Source organism: Gouania willdenowi, chromosome 21, assembly GCF_900634775.1.
Source record: "Gouania willdenowi chromosome 21, fGouWil2.1, whole genome shotgun sequence".
NCBI lineage: Eukaryota > Metazoa > Chordata > Actinopteri > Blenniiformes > Gobiesocidae > Gouania > Gouania willdenowi.
This window is the reverse complement of record NC_041064.1, coordinates 936983-954806: the sequence shown is the minus strand read 5'-3', so window position 1 is coordinate 954806 and position 17824 is coordinate 936983. Positions and strand designations below refer to the sequence as shown.

General features: G+C 43.6%; 1 protein-coding gene across 1 annotated transcript; it reads left to right on the top strand.

Moving 5' to 3' along the window:
• Positions 1-1553: 1553 nt before the first annotated feature.
• On the top strand, positions 1554-16488 carry LOC114454831 (aryl hydrocarbon receptor-like). The gene is made up of 10 exons (XM_028435623.1): positions 1554-1616; positions 4388-4578; positions 6560-6648; positions 6932-7021; positions 8387-8468; positions 9713-9846; positions 9927-10120; positions 14233-14342; positions 15919-16060; positions 16197-16488. Exons 1-10 carry the CDS (start codon positions 1558-1560, stop codon positions 16348-16350), a joined length of 1245 nt encoding a protein of 414 aa, XP_028291424.1. The 5' UTR covers positions 1554-1557; the 3' UTR covers positions 16351-16488.
• The last annotated feature ends 1336 nt before the right edge of the window (positions 16489-17824 follow it).

Here is a 17824-nt window from a genome sequence, read left to right as displayed (position 1 = left end):
ACACTAGTTTAGTTTAGATAATGTTACACTAGGTTTAGATAAGTTACACTAGTTTAGTTTAGATAATGTTACACTAGTTTAGATAATGTTACACTAGTTTAGATAATGTTACACTAGTTTAGTTTAGATAATGTTACACTAGTTTAGATAATGTTACACTAGTTTAGATAATGTTACACTAGTTTAGATAATGTTACACTAGTTAGTTTAGATAGTGTTACACTAGTTTAGATATGTTACACTAGTTTAGATAATGTTACACTAGTTTAGTTTAGATATGTTACACTAGTTTAGATAATGTTACACACTAGTTTAGTTTAGATAATGTTACACTAGTTTAGTTTAGATAATGTTACACTAGTTTAGTTTAGATAATGTTACACTAGTTTAGTTTAGATAATGTTACAGTAGTTTAGTTTAGATAATGTTACAGTAGTTTAGTTTAGATAATGTTACACTAGTTTAGATAATGTTACACAGTAGTTTAGTTTAGATAATGTTACAGTAGTTAGTTTAGATAATGTTACAGTAGTTTTAGAGAATGTTACAGTAGTTTAGTTTAGATAATGTTACAGTAGTTTAGTTAGATAATGTTACACTAGTTTAGATAATGTTTACAGTAGTTTAGTTTAGATAATGTTACAGTAGTTTAGATAATGTTACATAGTTTAGTTTAGATAATGTTACAGTAGTTTAGATAATGTTACAGTAGTTTAGTTTAGATAATGTTACAGTAGTTTAGTTTAGATAATGTTACACTAGTTTAGTTTAGATAATGTTACACTAGTTTAGATAATGTTACAGTAGTTTAGATAATGTTACAGTAGTTTAGTTTAATAATGTTACACTAGTTTAGATAATGTTACAGTAGTTTAGTTTAGATAATGTTACAGTAGTTAGAATGTTACAGTAGTTTAGTTTAGATAATGTTACACTAGTTTAGATAATGTTACAGTAGTTTAAGATAATGTTACACTAGTTTAGATAATGTTACACTAGTTTAGTTTAGATATGTTACACTAGTTTAGATAATGTTACAGTAGTTTAGATAAGTTACACTAGTTAGTTTAGATAATGTTACAGTAGTTTAGTTTAGATAATGTTACAGTAGTTTAGATAATGTTACAGTAGTTTAGTTTAGATAATGTTACAGTAGTTTAGTTTAGATAATGTTACAGTAGTTTAGATAATGTTACAGTAGTTCGTTAGATAATGTTACAGTAGTTTAGTTTAATGTTACAGTAATTTTAGTTTAGATAATTACACTAGTTTAGTTTAGATAATGTTACACTAGTTTAGTTTAGATGTCAGTCCACCTTAAGAGTGTTGGTGTGTTTCCTGAAAACGCCCGCACACACACACACACACACACACACACACAGACATACAGACATACATACAGACAGACAGACAGACAGACGAGGCTGTGTTTGTGCTGTAAAGATCCGTGTCTGCTGCGCTACGGACGGTCACTCTACTACTGACGCTGGTCGGTGGGTCACGTGGCGGCGGTGAACGTCGGAGCAGAAGAAGAAGAAGTAAAAGTTAAACGTCGCCATGTTGGGAAACCCGGGAACTTACGCCAACAAGAAGAGGAAGAAGCCCGTTCTCAAACAGTCAGTGTACTTTGCATGTTCTCACTCTCACCTGCTTTAACCCAACGCCACACTCTGTGCGCGTGCACCAGTGAAAAAGGAAGTTGACCCAGTGTTTACATGAATGAATCCGATCTGAGTCAGACTTCTTTAAACCTAACCTAACTTTGTCTGTTTGTCTCACTGTGTTAATCTTAACCTTTAGATTATTCTCACTACATATTAGTTAGACTTGTTTCTAAAGTTAAACTTGTATTTATTTGGTTTCTCTCACTGCCGTCAGTCAGAGACTGTTTCAGACTTTCTTAATCTCCTGATTGTGTTTCTGTAACTGATTCTTTTATTTCCTAGTTATTCTGTAAACGTTCTGAAGGTCTTTGATCGGACTTGTTGTGATAGTATCTGACTTAAATCAGTCGGACTGAGCTCGGGTCGTGGTGTGTCTTAAGGTGGACCGGAGGGGCTCAGGCGGGTTTCTGTGTGACGTGTTCACGCTGTGGGCCGCGTTCCACCTTAAAGCGTCTGGCACGGGTCCGCTGGGCTCGCGACGGCCGCCACTCTCACGCGATGTAACCAACCGGTCTCACAGTGCGCATGCGCACACACAAGAAACACACAAACACGAAGGTACTGAGCAGCAGACACACACACACACACACACACACACACACACACACACACGCATTAACACACATCATTTTAAAAAAAAATAATTTTCAAACAACAAACACACTAAGATAAACATGCACAATCCAGGGCAACAAGAACACTACATGATGACACACAATCTGCTCTCAAACCAAAATATAAAACTTAAAGAAGGAATGACTGAAGTTCTTTAATTGCACTGTCACACATATTGGTGGTGCTACGTTAACACACACACTTTAAGACACACAACTTCAAACATGCATACATTAAGCGTTAAGGGCAGGCACTTTAAAACACACACTACTTCATATACATTATCATATACAGGGCCACACCAGCCTGTCACTGCCCGATCCCGTTAGATCTCTGAAGCTAAGCACGTCTGGGCCTGGTTAGTAGTTGGATGGAGACCACTGAGAATCCAGCTGCACAGTGGGGTACAGTCACCCAGTAGTATCTGTCATTGTGTCCTTGGGCAAGGCACTTCACCTACATTGCCTAGTATGAATGTAGGTGTGAGTGAGTGTTGGTGGTGGTCGGAGGGGCCGATGGCGTACTATGGCAGCCTCGCTTCCGTCAGTCGCCCCAGGGCAGCTGTGGCTACAATAGTAGCTTACCACCACTAAGTGTGGAGTGAAAGAATAATGCCTTAATTCTGTAAAGTGACTTTGAGTGTCTATGATAAAGCACTATATAAAACTGATGCATTATTATTAATTATTATTATTATTATAACACACACAATAGACACTTAAGTTACAACACACGCACTGACACACAGTAGAACACACGCATGTAACAATCAATCTTTATCAACGCACATGTTACAGAGCAACAAAATTATGTTTAGTTTCACATTGGAAAAAACACACACATTAGAACACACTCATTACAACATACATTTTTAGTACACACATTGGAAAACAAACACATTAGAGCACATGTTGGAACACACATTGGAACACACACACATGTTGTGCACAGTGATGTCACTGGGCGATGTTTGAAGTTAATTTTTCAACATGAGAAACAAACAAACAAAGGGTCTCACAGTGACTGACTGTGTGTGTACTTGTTAGAACACACACACACACACACACACACACACACTTCACTAATGTGTACTGATCGACCATTTCTGATCTGATCATTAAGGTGGTTTATTCTGTAGCAAATATCTAGAGCTGCCAACTTTGGCCGTTTAGTCACTAATTGGTTGATGCCGTCGTGGTCGACCAAGATTTTTATTGGTCGACCAGCAACGGTATCAGCTTCAATAGCATAAAAATAAATGCCATGCAGTTATATAGGTGATGTGGATTAATTATGAATATATTGTATTCAAATTCAATCATGATTCTTTGTCTAGTAACAGCTCTGTGTGAGTAAGTGCTGCGTTGCTTCAGCTGTCACTGTGCAGTCCTCAGATCAGATCAGATCAGATCAGATCAGATCAGAGAGGGAACAAATTAAGACATCCACTAATGAATCAATCATGGATTATCCTTATATTTAATACTTAGATCATGTAAATAGATCCACTGTCTGGTGCATCGGGGCACACTACACACCTGTGTTTGACGTGCGTTTGTTTCCCCGTGTGTTGATCTGATGTTGATATTAACAGTTTATTAATAAAAGCAGGTTTACCACTAAAACAAACATAAAATATGTCATTTGTATGAAAAAAATAAGTTTTAATTGTGTGTTTCAGGTCAGACTCTGATATAAATATTTTGTCTGTCAGACCTGTAGGTTTCACTTTTACTTTGTCGGGTTCTGGTCAAAGCTTGAATAAGGTTCATATCATAAATGGTCTGTGTTTAAAAGTAAATCTACACCACAAAACACTAAAACTAAATATTTGTCTCTCTTTTTCTTTCTCCTCGTCCTCCTCTGCACCTGATCATTCATTCTACGTTTTTTATTTTTGGTCGACTAATCGCTACGTGTGCCATAGTCTTGGTCGACCAACCATTTCCTTGGTTGACTACAGCCCTACTAATATCAACATCCTGTTTAAGCCACTCCCATCACACGCCGGTCATTCATTGGTCCATAGAACGCCCAGGTGGAAACAGGGCACTGCCATTGGTACACAGTGTTGCCATGGTTACTGACGCTGCTCTGACTCCTCACAGGAAGAAGGCTTCTGGAGTGAAGGATGCTGGGAAGTCCAACCCGTCCAAGCGGCACCGGGACCGCCTCAACGCAGAGCTGGATTGGCTCCTGGACTTGCTCCCTTTCAACCAGGACGTGCGCTCAGGATTGGACAAGCTGTCAGTGCTGCGCCTCAGCGTGGGCTACCTGAGGGCCAAGAGCCACTTCACAGGTGAGCTGCTGCACCTGGTGACTGTTTACAGGTTCATACCAGGATTACTACAGGAGACAGGACTACAAGATGGAGGCTGGACTACAAAAATAGAGACAGGACTGCATGTTAAGCTAACCAAATATGTGGATTGGTTGCTACATGTTAAGCTAACCATACATGTGGAACTGGTGGCTACATGCTAAGCCAGCCAAACATGTGGACTGGCCACTACATGCTAAGCTAACCAAACCTGTGGACTGGTTGCTACATGCTAAGCTAACCAAACCTGTAGACTGGTTGCTACATGCTAAGCTAACCAAACATGGGACTGGTTCTTACATGCTAATAGGGTTGCCACCTTTCAGAAAAGAAAATAAGAGACACCCATGGGACCGTGAACACAATCCTCAAAAATAGGAACATTTTGACATAAAACAGGGAAACCCTAACCCTAAACGTTATTGCCCCATGTACCCCTTAGCTCCTGTTATACATTATCTATTTGTGTCTGCAGGCTAGTCTAAACTCTTTCCTGTGTTTTGTCCAACATTAAAGCAGAACTAAGTAACTTTTTCTCCTCAATAAATCCTTCTCATAGTCCCTCTGAGGGTAATACAAGTGTTTATGGGGTGATCGGGGGTCTTTCACACCCCCCCCCCCCCGCTGTCTCTGGCCAGAAAACAGCACTTACAACTTTCCCTCCCTCCGACCTGGTACCAGTCTCTCAGCTCTGACCTCGTTCTCGCGACAACACATACTGCTTTAAGACAGCCCAATACTACGGTGGCTGGGAAGTGTCAGGTGAATGCAATTACAGAAACGAACACAAATGCAAACCGGCCACAACGGAAGTGTTTCCGCAACGGAAGTGTTTTCGACGGATGGGTATTATGATATGATAGCCTGATATGAAAAATATAAGAGTTCCTGATCAACTTTCACTTACTTTCATACGCGTTTCGATGTCTTCTTCTTGTTCTTCTCTGTTCTGGTGGGTTAAAAAATCTGCCAGAAACGTGTCCGTCTGTAATACCGGATTTCAAGAGGAGGGGAGGACGGGGGACCTTGGCGGGCACCACTGCAGCGCGTCCTGAGTCACTGCCGCCTATGCCCAGCACTGGACACTGGGTCGCCTGTCTGCTCCGACCCCAGGTGAAGGAGAACAACGACGGCGGCCAGGCCAGGGAGTAGGTGGGAGTGCCACTGATGCGGCGAGGCAGGCTGAGCACTGGGTCTCTGGCGGCGGGGGAGAGGAGGGCGGCCGTGGCTGCTCCTCCATTTGCAGTGCGAGCCCAGCCCCGCTTCGCACCCTAGCCCGACCAACCCAGCCCTGAGAGCTAATCTTTATCCCGAAGTTACGGATCTGACTTGCCAACTTCCCTTACTAAAGAATCCATGTTTAACTGAACTATCGCAGTGATTAGTGCACCATTAACCCAACACCAAACTATCATATTGTGCTGTTTTGGCTGTAAACAGAGGCTAAATTTGTTTCAGCTGCCCACAGCAATGGCGCCTTGGCATTTCCTGAGTTTTACTTTGTGTGTGACGGTCTGACGGACATGTCTAGTGTTATGGTCATTTATGCAAATATGGAACAAACAGTGTTTGTTTAATGGCAAAATAAGGAATGATTCTGTATTTTAAGGGAGGGGTGGCAACCCTAAAGCTAACCAAACATGTGGACTTGTTGCTACATGCTAAGCTAATCAAACATGTGAACTGGTCTCTGTATAGAGTAAGAAGAGCATTTATAGTCTAATATGTGGAAAACAATTATTCATCTACACCTTTCCTTCTCCATCAGTAAATGTTCTTCCTCTCAGACTGATGAACCTCATACAGATCTCAGTGCACATGTTTGTGTTAGCTTAGCATGTAGCAACACTGACTGAGCAGGATCAAAGGCTAAAGGGGCGGGGCTGTGTTCTATGTTAATATTTTGTTGGAGTGATGAAATAAATGTTTCTAATGTATGTGTGTAATCCTCTCTTTGCAGCGTCCATCAGCTCCAGCTCAGCGTTACCACTGACCAACGTGAACAGCCTGAGCTCAGCAGGACTATCAGAGGGAGACTTACTGCTGCAGGTACGTCACCTAGTTACCTACACTAACCAGTACCACTGACCAGGTGGACCAGAGGAACTCAACTTTGTAACTATGTAATGTAACTAACCAGTACCAGTGAATGAACCAATCTAAGCAGGACTGTGTGTAGCTTAGTTAGCTGAGTTAGCTAGTAGCATAGTTAGCTGAGTTAGCTAGTAGCATAGTTAGCTGAGTTAACTAGCAGGTTAGTTATCTGAGTTACCTAGCAGGTTAGTTTGCTGCGTTAGCTAGCAACTAACATGCTAAGTGTCTTCCTCTACAGGCGTTGAATGGCTTTGTGATGGTGGTCTCCTCTGATGGACTAGTGTTCTATGTCTCCTCCACCATCAAAGATTACCTGGGCTTCAGCCAGGTGAGACTACTAACCTCATTATTATTAGGGGGCCAAGCCCGCGGGGCCAGGGAACCGCGTATGCTCACATACGCAGTTCCTAGGACCAGCGGTGCTCGGAACCCTATTGTAATCGCAAGGGTTTTTATTGTATTTATGTTTCCTTGGGTAAAAGTGGTGCTGCAGAATAAACCGTGCAAGTTAGGGCGGTGCCCTTTGGTGGTTGGGTCCAAAACCCGCAGGGGACCTTGGACGCAAAAATTCACATATGTCCGCCAATAGGTGGCGCTATAACAAAGGTCAACGCGTTTTGGCCAATAACTCCCACACCGTTTGTTGCAAATTTAAAACCTTCATATCCACAGATTCCTTGAATAGCACTGAATCACCTGGGCTAGGCCACGCCCATTTCCGCAAAAACTGGAAAACCTACTTTTTCGAACTCCTCCTTGGGGTTTTGTCCAATTAGCGTGAAACTTGGCATGTAGAGTCTTCAGTTGGATGTAATCTCCAGTTAACCCTATGAGTTTGTTCGGGTAAATTATGCGCAAATTATTAGCGAGTAAAGTTTTCTAGCTAGCTATAAAAATGCAAACTGGCTCATATCTCGGTCAAAATAAATGTTAACAACACCAAATCTGAGATCCTTAGTTGGCATGTGACTGTGAGGGTATGCGCCAAATTTGAATGATGTAGACCACTAGGGGGCGCTACAAATAAGGAATATTTATGTCTCTTAATTGGCACGACCAATTGTTACCAAATACCATATGACCTTGGTTCGCTCCTGGTACCGTATCTCAAAGTTAATCGCAATTGGTCAAAGTGGGCGTGGCTTATTACTACATAGCATATAAATAAACAAACCTTTATTTCAGCTGAAATAATATGATGAGGGCTGTGAAATCTACAGGGTAACTATAGAAGAGCACACAGATCACCCATACCAAAAAGTGCACCACTAGGTGGCGCTATAATGAGTTGCAAATGCATTTTGGCCTGTAGCTTTCACACTTTAAATCACATCTTCCAAAACTTCATATCCACCTGTTCACAGCTAATGGCACGTTGGCCTGTGTCCTGATGCTCGCCCTGAGCCCGTCTTCCTTCGTGACGTACTTTCAGGGGCTCCGCAAAACCTGGGGTCCGAGTGGCGCGGAAGGCTTGGCCCCCGTTCATAGCTGCTTACAGTTTTAGTTATTATTATTATTACTATTATTACTGTTGTCTTTGTATAGTTGTGTAGTTGTGTGTAACAAGTAACTCCAGTGGTGTGTGCTGCCCCCTGCTGGTCAGTACTGAATGTGTCTGTTACCTTCACTGAAACAGTGATGAACAGCAGCCACTGTTAGTTGTGTGTGTGTGTGTGTGTGTGTGTGTCCACAGTCTGACGTGCTCCATCAGAGTGTGTATGAGCTGATCCACACTGACGACCGACTGGCCTTCAGAGAGCAGCTCAGCGCTGAGGGTAACACATCGCTTTGTTTAACGCTGATAGGATCTGTACTTTAGCATTAGCATTAGCACATCGGTGACATGGATCATGTGAATCTCTGTGATCACATAGATCAGTCCCTCCTCTTATCCGATACTATGACAAACAACTATAGATCATAATGATGAAGAAATGAGTGTTAACACATTTTAACTCATTCACTGCCAGCCATTTTCAGAATTTCTACCCCCTCAGTGAATGCTGTTTTTTAACAATTTGACAAATTTCTAAAGACCCGCACAATATTTTGTACTATGACAATCTGAATTCTGAAAGATTAAAGTCTCTAATTTCATCAGAAATGAGAATTTTTTTTCTATCTTGGTTTGTTCTTCTGTAATCATCTGTTGAATAAAGGAAAGTTTTACACTAATCACCAGTTTGTGACAAAAAACTGCGGAAAACGTCTTTTTCTGAAAAAATTGACTTTGAAGCTATTTTTTTGCTTTAGTGACACCTCATCATTAGTTTCCTTCTATAAAACTACAAAAACACTGAGACCAGGCTTTTGATGGCAACATTATTATTATTATGCTATCTATGTCAGAGTTCAATGGATTTCTTACTGTATTTTGCCGTTCCTCCAAGTCCTTCCCCCCGTCAATCACACAGACGTCACTTCTTTTTCCCGACACACAGAGCTGACTCGTTTGGCTCGGTTAGTTAATGGTTTTATCTCATGAATGCAACATAATCAATAATCCACTCAGGTCCACATGTTCTGTTAGTATGTGGAGCTGTGAGCTGCTGGATAATCACAATATCACTCTGTTGCGTCATAGTCTCCCTAGTTCCTGCTTCTTCCTCCTTCGCTAATGGTAGCATCAGTGGCTAATCTCTCATCCAAAGGTTCACTGCTGCCACCTTCAGGGCACAGTTGGTCACTACATCATATTACAGCTTAGATATTGATGAGGGACCTCCGCCAGGGTGTTTTCTAGTAGTCTCTGTGATAAAACGTAAACAGCGTAATATTACGTCAATGGCACTGAATGAGTTAAAGAATCTCATTTTACAAAGAAGTGGAATGAAACAGTATTTAATGCCTCATGAATATATTTATTTCTATAGTTTTTCTTATTTCTGGCCATCTCCTGGTACAGACATGGTGTTTTTAGTCCCTCTGATAATGTTAAGAACCAATGAAGCCTACAGAGGATCAGCTGATCCTGTGGATCTGGTGGATTCGTGACCCAGGGTGATGTTTGTCTCTGCAGAGACTCAGAGCTGTGGATCCTGCGGATCAGTGACGTTTGACCCTGAGCAGCTGACCTCAGAGAGCTGCTCCCTACAGATGAGGAGCTTCGTGTGTCGGTTCCGCTGCTTGTTGGACAACTCCTCAGGATTCCTGGTCAGTCCCTCTTTGACCTCTGACCTTTGTTACCTGTATGACCTTTGACCCCTCTGACCATCATCACCTCTGACCTCTAGGCTCTGAAGGTCTCGGGTCGTCTGAGGTTCCTTCACGGTCTGAACGGCGGTGGGAAGCAGCGTCCTCCTCAGCCGGCGCTGTTCATGGTGGCCAGTCCAGTTCAGCCTCCGTCTATCGTAGAGATCAGAGCTAAACTACTGCTGTACCAGACCAAACACCAGCTGGACTTCACGCCTGTGGACATTGACAGCAGGTAGCACACCTTCAGTATTCATCCACACGTTATTATGGTTGCACACACGTGTCAGTGAGGTGATGAATGTTTTATGTGTCTGTGTTCTAAATGTCTCACTAACGTACTATCCACTACAAACTCAATGGGCACGTTTACATGAAAGCTTTATTTCATTTTTAAAGCGGAATAAATTAAATTCCTCTTTAACCTGACCTTGTAAACACATAATTCCTAATGCTAATTTAATTCCGAATTAAAGTTAATTCTGAATTACCCCTCCCCCTCACCCAAGTGTAACACTGCCCTCTTTTTTTATATCCTTCCTATAATAAAGTGTTTCTTACCCTTCCTTATGGAGGGCTGGTGATGGTCACAATTATGCAATAAAATAAATTCATTCATTTAATTACAATAACAAAACATGCATTACTGTTTTAAAAATATTACACTTCTTGTAGTGTTGACCTTTGACAGCATGTGCAGACAAGGTGAAAAAAAAATAAATAAAAAGAGCCTTAAAAGACATCTATCTATAAAAGCAAATAAGGTGTGTGCGTGCGTGCGTGCTTGCTTGCGTGCGTGCGTGCGTGCGTGCGTGCGTGCGTGCGTGTGTGCGTGCGTGTGTGCGTGCGTGCGCGCGGTATGTGTTCGACCTGAAACTTAGTCAACGGCTTCCAAATACCCCGAGTGTGTGCATTTGTTATTTGGAAGTAATTTGATTTTGCAAAGCGTTCATTTTAAGATTACAGCCCTCTCAGTAATGAGCGCAATGTTAAGCGCGCTACTTCCGGTTCTGGGGTTCATGATGTCACTGTGTCGCAGTTTGTTTGGGTTAAAAAAAAAAAAGGTCAATATTAAAAATGTTTTTGTACTGTTAAAAGTTATTTAAGTTAATATGTCATGGTTATTTAAAATTATTCCTGTTATCCAAACTTCCTTTAAATCGCGGGTCACAGACTTCACTTCCTCCTCCGTCTCCATCTCTGTACCAGACTCCACTTCTTCCTGTGCCATGCCAAAAAACATACATTACAGAAAAATACACCAAACAACAACAAAAATATGAAAATGGCTCAAAATACACAAAACTAAATATTTATATACAAAAAATACACAAAATGGCAACAAAAATGCACAAAAACACAACAGAAAGATACACAAATACACTTAATGGCTTCAAAAAACATACATTACATAAAAATACATCAAATGAAAAAAAAGTAAAAATGATAAAAAAACAAACATTTATTATGTTCATGTCTCATAGAATTAAACCAGATAAATCACACACACTATTTTATTTTACACCCACAAATAAACCCTTTATAACACTACAGAGTATTTCCACCTCTATGTACATCCAACCTTCAAACACATACTCATTTGGACATAATTGACAACTGTACTTAAGCTCCTCCCACTACATTAATACATACTTTCGACGGGCACTGTGTCGTCGTCTGTGTTATAGACGACAAAAGGTTTGTTGTGTGTTTTTCCTAATATACGTGATACGTCACGTTCTCCCCCTCTCCAATCAGAGCCTTCACAACCCCCAGACTTAAAGCGGAAATAACGAAAGCTGAAAAACACCTTGTTCAGGAATTACCATTTTCATCTAAACACTGTTGCTGTCAAATGGTAGAAGTTCTAACATCTATTGTTCCTCACACCAGCTTCACAGTTAATAATCAGTCACCAGTTTATTTTGATACTATTTGGACCGTAACACCGCTTTTTACGAGCTAAAACATCCACAGACTAGGGGTGAGAATCTTTAGGCACCTCACGATTTGATTATGATTCAAGGGACTCGATTTGATTCTAAATTGATTATTAATGTATTTTGATGCTTGTTTTATTCACAAATATCTGTTGTAATCACTGTGTCCACGCTCTGTATAAAAGTATATATAGTATGTAGTTAGAAAAAAAGAGATACATTACCATTCGTTATCATTTATTACACTAATGGAAGAAGTATGTGAACTGAAAATGTACAGGTTTTTAAACAAAGGTAGTAACAGCCTTTCTTGTAACATAACTTCAATTGTTATTCAATTTTTTTTTGTTGTCCTACACGCTTTCTGCAGAGATGCTATGACTTCTGTTATGGTTTGTTATAAAGCTTCAGGATGGTTGTGTCAGTAACGCACCGTAGAGAACAGATGGTATATCTAGACTCCAACGTATGAAGCAGCGAACAAAATCCTGGTTTTCTACGACCGAGTAAGGACGTAAATCCTTAGCAATGGACTTGTTAATCCACTTTACTTTTTCTGAAGAGAGTGGAAGCTTTGTTGTGACTTGTTTGATTGTTCTCTGGTTAGCAGAGGAACTTTTAGCCACAGCACCAGGTGAAAACGTGCTATAGAGCTTCTCATGTTAGTTGTGTTCCTAAAGTTCTTAATGTTAGTGTAACAGAGCTAACATGCAGCGTGGCTCTTGTCCAGTTCATTTCCACCGTGGACATTAAAGAAGATTTTAAGCTGCACAGGGCTGGTCTTAACTCCCGCATGTCCATGCTTCATTGTCGTGGTGTTCTCTTTAAAGTGTCCCTCTGGAAACGCGCTGCACGCCACAGCTCCGCAGCCTTTTTTGTTCAGACTTTTAAACGGCCTCTAAAATTTAGATTTTCGATTACTGGGAATTAAAGAATCGATTCAGAATCGTCCACCTCCGAATCTCAATGCATCTAAGAATCGATTCCACAGACTGAATGAAAACATGAGCAGGACCAGAAAACTGCTGAAATAAATCCTAAACAATCCTATTGTGTGAGGAGGCCTGGTCCAGGACCTGGGGAGGGAAACCAGGTGTAGTGAACTTCAGTTCTAGTTCTAATTTCTCCTTTAATATCACACAAACAGAACAAGTAAAAAACAAAAAAAAAAAAAGTTTTTTCTGTATTACTGTTTTGGTTTTAAATCAGAAAAACAAAATAACCACACTGGTTATTTGTTGTTTTGATTTGGTTTTCAAACAGAATAACCAAAGATCGAAGGGTACACGGATTCCTAATGCTATATAAACACAGCTACAAAAACAAAGTTAGCTCGCTAAGCTAACATACCTTATGAAGTGGTCGCTACAGCATCAGCAGACTCTGCTCCTCCTGACCACAGACGTAGGTTTAAAATCCACTTTTTACAGCGTTGTTCTGGAGCATCTGTAAACTACACAAAATATGGACATTTGATGATTTCAGATGACGGATTCTCAAGTTTCACTTCCTGTTCTCCATCTGAATTTAGCGCTCTAGCTTTGTCGCGATGCAGCAATGTGAGTGATGTCACATGAATCAACAGAGCAGGCCATAGACATATACACGTTACAACAGCTCTGAGTACGTTCAATAGCACAAACGTTAAACAATGACACCACAGTGTATAATATCTATGGAGCAGACTTCCGTCCGCTGTCAGTGAATGGACACAGTCAGTTGATAGCCAATCAGATATCTTTGATTAATAAAAAGCTTCCCTGTAGTGGCCGGGAAGAGTGTGTGTGTGTGGGGGGGGCGGCACAGTAGGTCAGCTGGGGGGCACTGCCTGCGAATGCCCCCCCATGACGCTGACACTGGTTCACACTGAGGCTAAATATCTCTGTTGATTCTCCAACATGTGCTCATTTGATCCATAAAACTCACGTGGACACATTTCATTCACACATTTTCAGAGACTCTCCATCGCTCTACTGACTAAACTTCCTGTTAACTTCAAAATAAGAGCCCTATTTATTTAAAAGAGTTACAAAACTAATAAAAGACAGATCTGCTTTTATTTTGAAAAGGAGATGTTTGATTTTTATCTTGAAGCCAATCCCAGGACCATTTTACATTCTGCTCTCAATGTATCATGGAACTGTTGAGTATGACTAGTGTGCCCACCGTGTATACTTAAAACATGTCCCCATATAGTATACATCCTGGTATTTCTCACCTACTCAATCTATTCATACTATCTAATGCGAACGCACTATATACTCATTTAGACGCTCACTTAGTATGAGTAGTACGTTAGAATGACATCATCAACACAGCCAGAGTCAGGTACCACATAGCTGCTATTTCCAATGTGTCCACTGCTTCAGTGAGTTTTAATTCAACTTTTATTCTCCTGATGTTTCAGAGGCCAAAGTATTCTGGGATACTCAGAGGAGGAGCTTCGTTCCAAAGGCTCTGGATATCAGTTCATCCACGCAGCGGATATGATGTACTGTGCAGACAGACACCTACGCAGTGAGTGTGTGTGTTTGTGTTACTATAATGTGTGTGTTACTAGCATCCTGAGCAGCGAGGCCCAGACTTCCCTCATTCTTCACACTCTGCTGCGAACCGATCCAGTGAGAGTTGAAGATCACAACTTGATGGAGCCAACAAGACCACATCATCTGCAAAAAGCAGTGACCCAATCCTGAGGCTTCCAAACCAGACCCCGTCAACACCCTGGCTGCGCCTAGAAACTCTGTTCATAAAAGTTCTGAACAGAATTTGTGAAAAAGGGCAGTCCTGGACCAGTCCAACCCTCACTGGAAACAAGTCCTACTTACTGCCGGCAATGCGGACCAAGCTCTGACTCTGGTTGTAAAACGAACAGACAGCCCTAATCAGGAAGTCCAATACCCCATACTCCCAGAGAACCCCCCACAGGAGTCCCTGAGAGACACTGTCGAATGTCTTCTCCAAGTCCACAAAGCACATGTGGACTTGTTGGCAAACTCCTATGAACCCTCGAGGACCTGCTGAGGGTGTAGAGCTGGTCCACAGTTCAACCACATTGCTCCTCCTTGATCTGAGGTTTGACTATCTGGTGGACTGTCCTCTCCAGTAACCCTAAATAGATCTTACCGGGGAGGCTGAGGAGTGTGATTCCTTAAAAAGAGGGACCACCACCCCAGTCTGCCAGTCCAGGAACACTGCCAACTATGACAGCCCCAGAACATCCAGGGCCCTGAGGAACTCCGGCTGGATCTCATCCACCCCTGGGGCCCTGCCACCGAGGAGCCTTTTGACCACCTCGGTAACCTCAGCCCCAGAGATAGTAGAGTTCACTCCCGGGCTCTCAGGGTCTGCTTCCTCATCGGAAGGCATGTCGGCATCCCTCACCACCGGTGTCCACCAGCGGGACCAGGTGCTGCCGCACCGACCACCTTACAGCCACAGCATCAATCAGTCGCCTGAACAACCGAGGCACGGAACATGGCCCACTCAGGCTCAATATCCCGCCTCCCCTGAGACATGATTGAAGCTTTCCTGGGAGTTGAGGGTCGTAACCTTTGACAAAAGGGTCATAGGGTGTCGTGGTGCCAAGTGCTCATATGACAGACCGGACCCTAAATCCCTGAACTGCGGAGTCTACCCTCTCATCTACCGGAGTTAAGCTCCAAGCCAGGGGGCAATAAGATTGCCGACCCTGCCACCTTTCACCTGTGACAACTGCTAGAGTGGAAGAGAGTCCAACCCCTCTTGAGAAGACTGGTTCCAGAGCCCATGCTATGTGTTGAGGTGAGGCCGACTATTTCTAGTCGGAACTTCTCTGCTTCGCGCACCAGCTCGGGCTCTTTCCCCACCAGAGAGGTGACGTTCCACGTACCTCGAGCCAACTTCTGTCCAGGGATCTGCTGCCCGATCCATACTGCACCCAACTCCATGCCTCCCCATGTCTCTGCGTTGTTCTTGGCCTGACTGGACTCCATGGGTGAAAGTATGGTCACCAGGCTCTCGCCTACTATGTGTTTGTGTGTGTTACCATAATATGTGTGTGTTAAGTGTTACTACAATATGTGTGTGTGTGTGTGTGTTGTTTTTGTGTCAGTGATGAAAACAGGAGAGTCAGGGCACACGATATTCAGGTTGCTCAGTAAGTCCCAGTCATGGATCTGGGTGAAGTCCAATGCTAAGATGATCTTCAAAGGAGGCCAACCCCAGTTCATCATAGCCTATCAAAAGGCTCTGACGTGAGTGACACACCCACAATTCAACCAGTCACAAACCCACAGAAACTAATCTGGCAACACGGCATGGGCTGCGTTTGTGTTTGATGGTCACAAGAAATGCTCTGATTTGTCCAAACCTTGTTTTGTGGTGTTGTAGGAATGCCGAGGGGGGAAGCCTACCTTCGTCAGCGCCGTCTGGAGCTACCCTTCAACTCAACCACGGGGGAAGGTGTCCTCTACAACACAGGCGCCACCGTGGACATCACGCACCTTCAGTTCAACAAACGCTTTGGCGACGACATGAGGAATGACGTGGCGCCCGGCTCCTTGTTGGACTGCTTCCTAAACCAGGATGAGAAAAACCTCTACTCTCAGACGGTGGAGACCCACCTGCCCCTGGACCAGATTTTCATGGATAGCCATGCGCTGGTCAGCGTCCAGAGCAGCTCGTGGCAGGAAGATACAGCGGCGCCGGAAGAGCTAGTGAAAGAGGAGCCGCAGGAGGCGGAAGGCGAGACCATGGACTGCCTGGATGACCGGACGCTGGACGAGCTGGAGGAGCTGGAGAATGCTCTGCGCCACCTGGGTCAGGAGAACAGGCGGCCGGGCACCAGCAACATGTTCAACTTCATTGACACCATTCTGTTTAGACAGAGCGGAAAGTTTGGGACCAGCGTTCACCCCTCCTGCCTTGCCGGGCTACAAGATAACCCCATGGAGGTTCCACCCTCCTGTGGCCTGCAGCTGGACGATATCTTCAGCCCCTCCATTGAGCTGCCCGAGCTCCTCCTCCCTGAGGACCAGCACCTGCCTCAAAACCACCTTCAGGCTCCACCCCTAAACCACCTTCAGGCCCCGCCCCTAAACCACTTTCAGGTTCCTCCCCTAAACCACATTCAGACCCCACCCCCAGGTTTTCTGCAGGCCCTACCCCCAAACCACATCCAGGCCCCACCCCTAAACTACCTTCAGGCCCCACCCCCAAACCACATCCAGGCCCCACCCCTAAACTACCTTCAGGCCCTACCCCCAAACAACATCCAGGCCCCACCCCAAAACCACCTTCAGGCCCCACCCCCAAACCACATCCAGGCCCCACCCCTAAACCACCTTCAGGCCCCACCCCCACACCACATCCAGGCTCCACCCCTAAACCACCTTCAGGCCCCACCCCCAAACAACATCTGGGCCCCACTCCTAAACCACCCTCAGGCCCCACCCCCAACAGCATCTGGGCTTCGCCCCCAAACCACTTTCAGACCCTGCCCCCAAACCTTGTCCAGGCTCCAGGTGTGGCGTTGGGACTGCAGTGCTGCTCCTCAGACTCGGGTGCCCTCCCTCATCCCCTGTCAGGACTTTGGTTCCTCTAACGGTCCACTACCTGTGTCAGCAGCCGACCCGTCTCATTGGCTGGTGAACGGACATGAGGCCACGCCCCACACACCAGCAGCAGCTGAGAGAGCACTTCCCCTTCACTCAGCAGTGAGCGACCCACTACAGAGCTCCGCCTACTTCCAGTGGAAGTAACAGGATGGGGGGCGTGGCCTCTAAGGCCAGCTGCCCTTTCATTGGTCCTCATTACGACTTCGCCCTCACCTGTCCAAGTACAGCCAATAGCAAGAGGAGATGCTCTGATCTGCCCGCCTCCTGTCGCCATGACAACCATGAAGTTATGATAAGCCATGTGTTCATTTATCAATAATTAATCAACCAAAGATGTTTGTATAAGGGAACAGTTTATTACACACACCAAAGGTGGCGCTCTCTGCTCACATGTGCCTTATT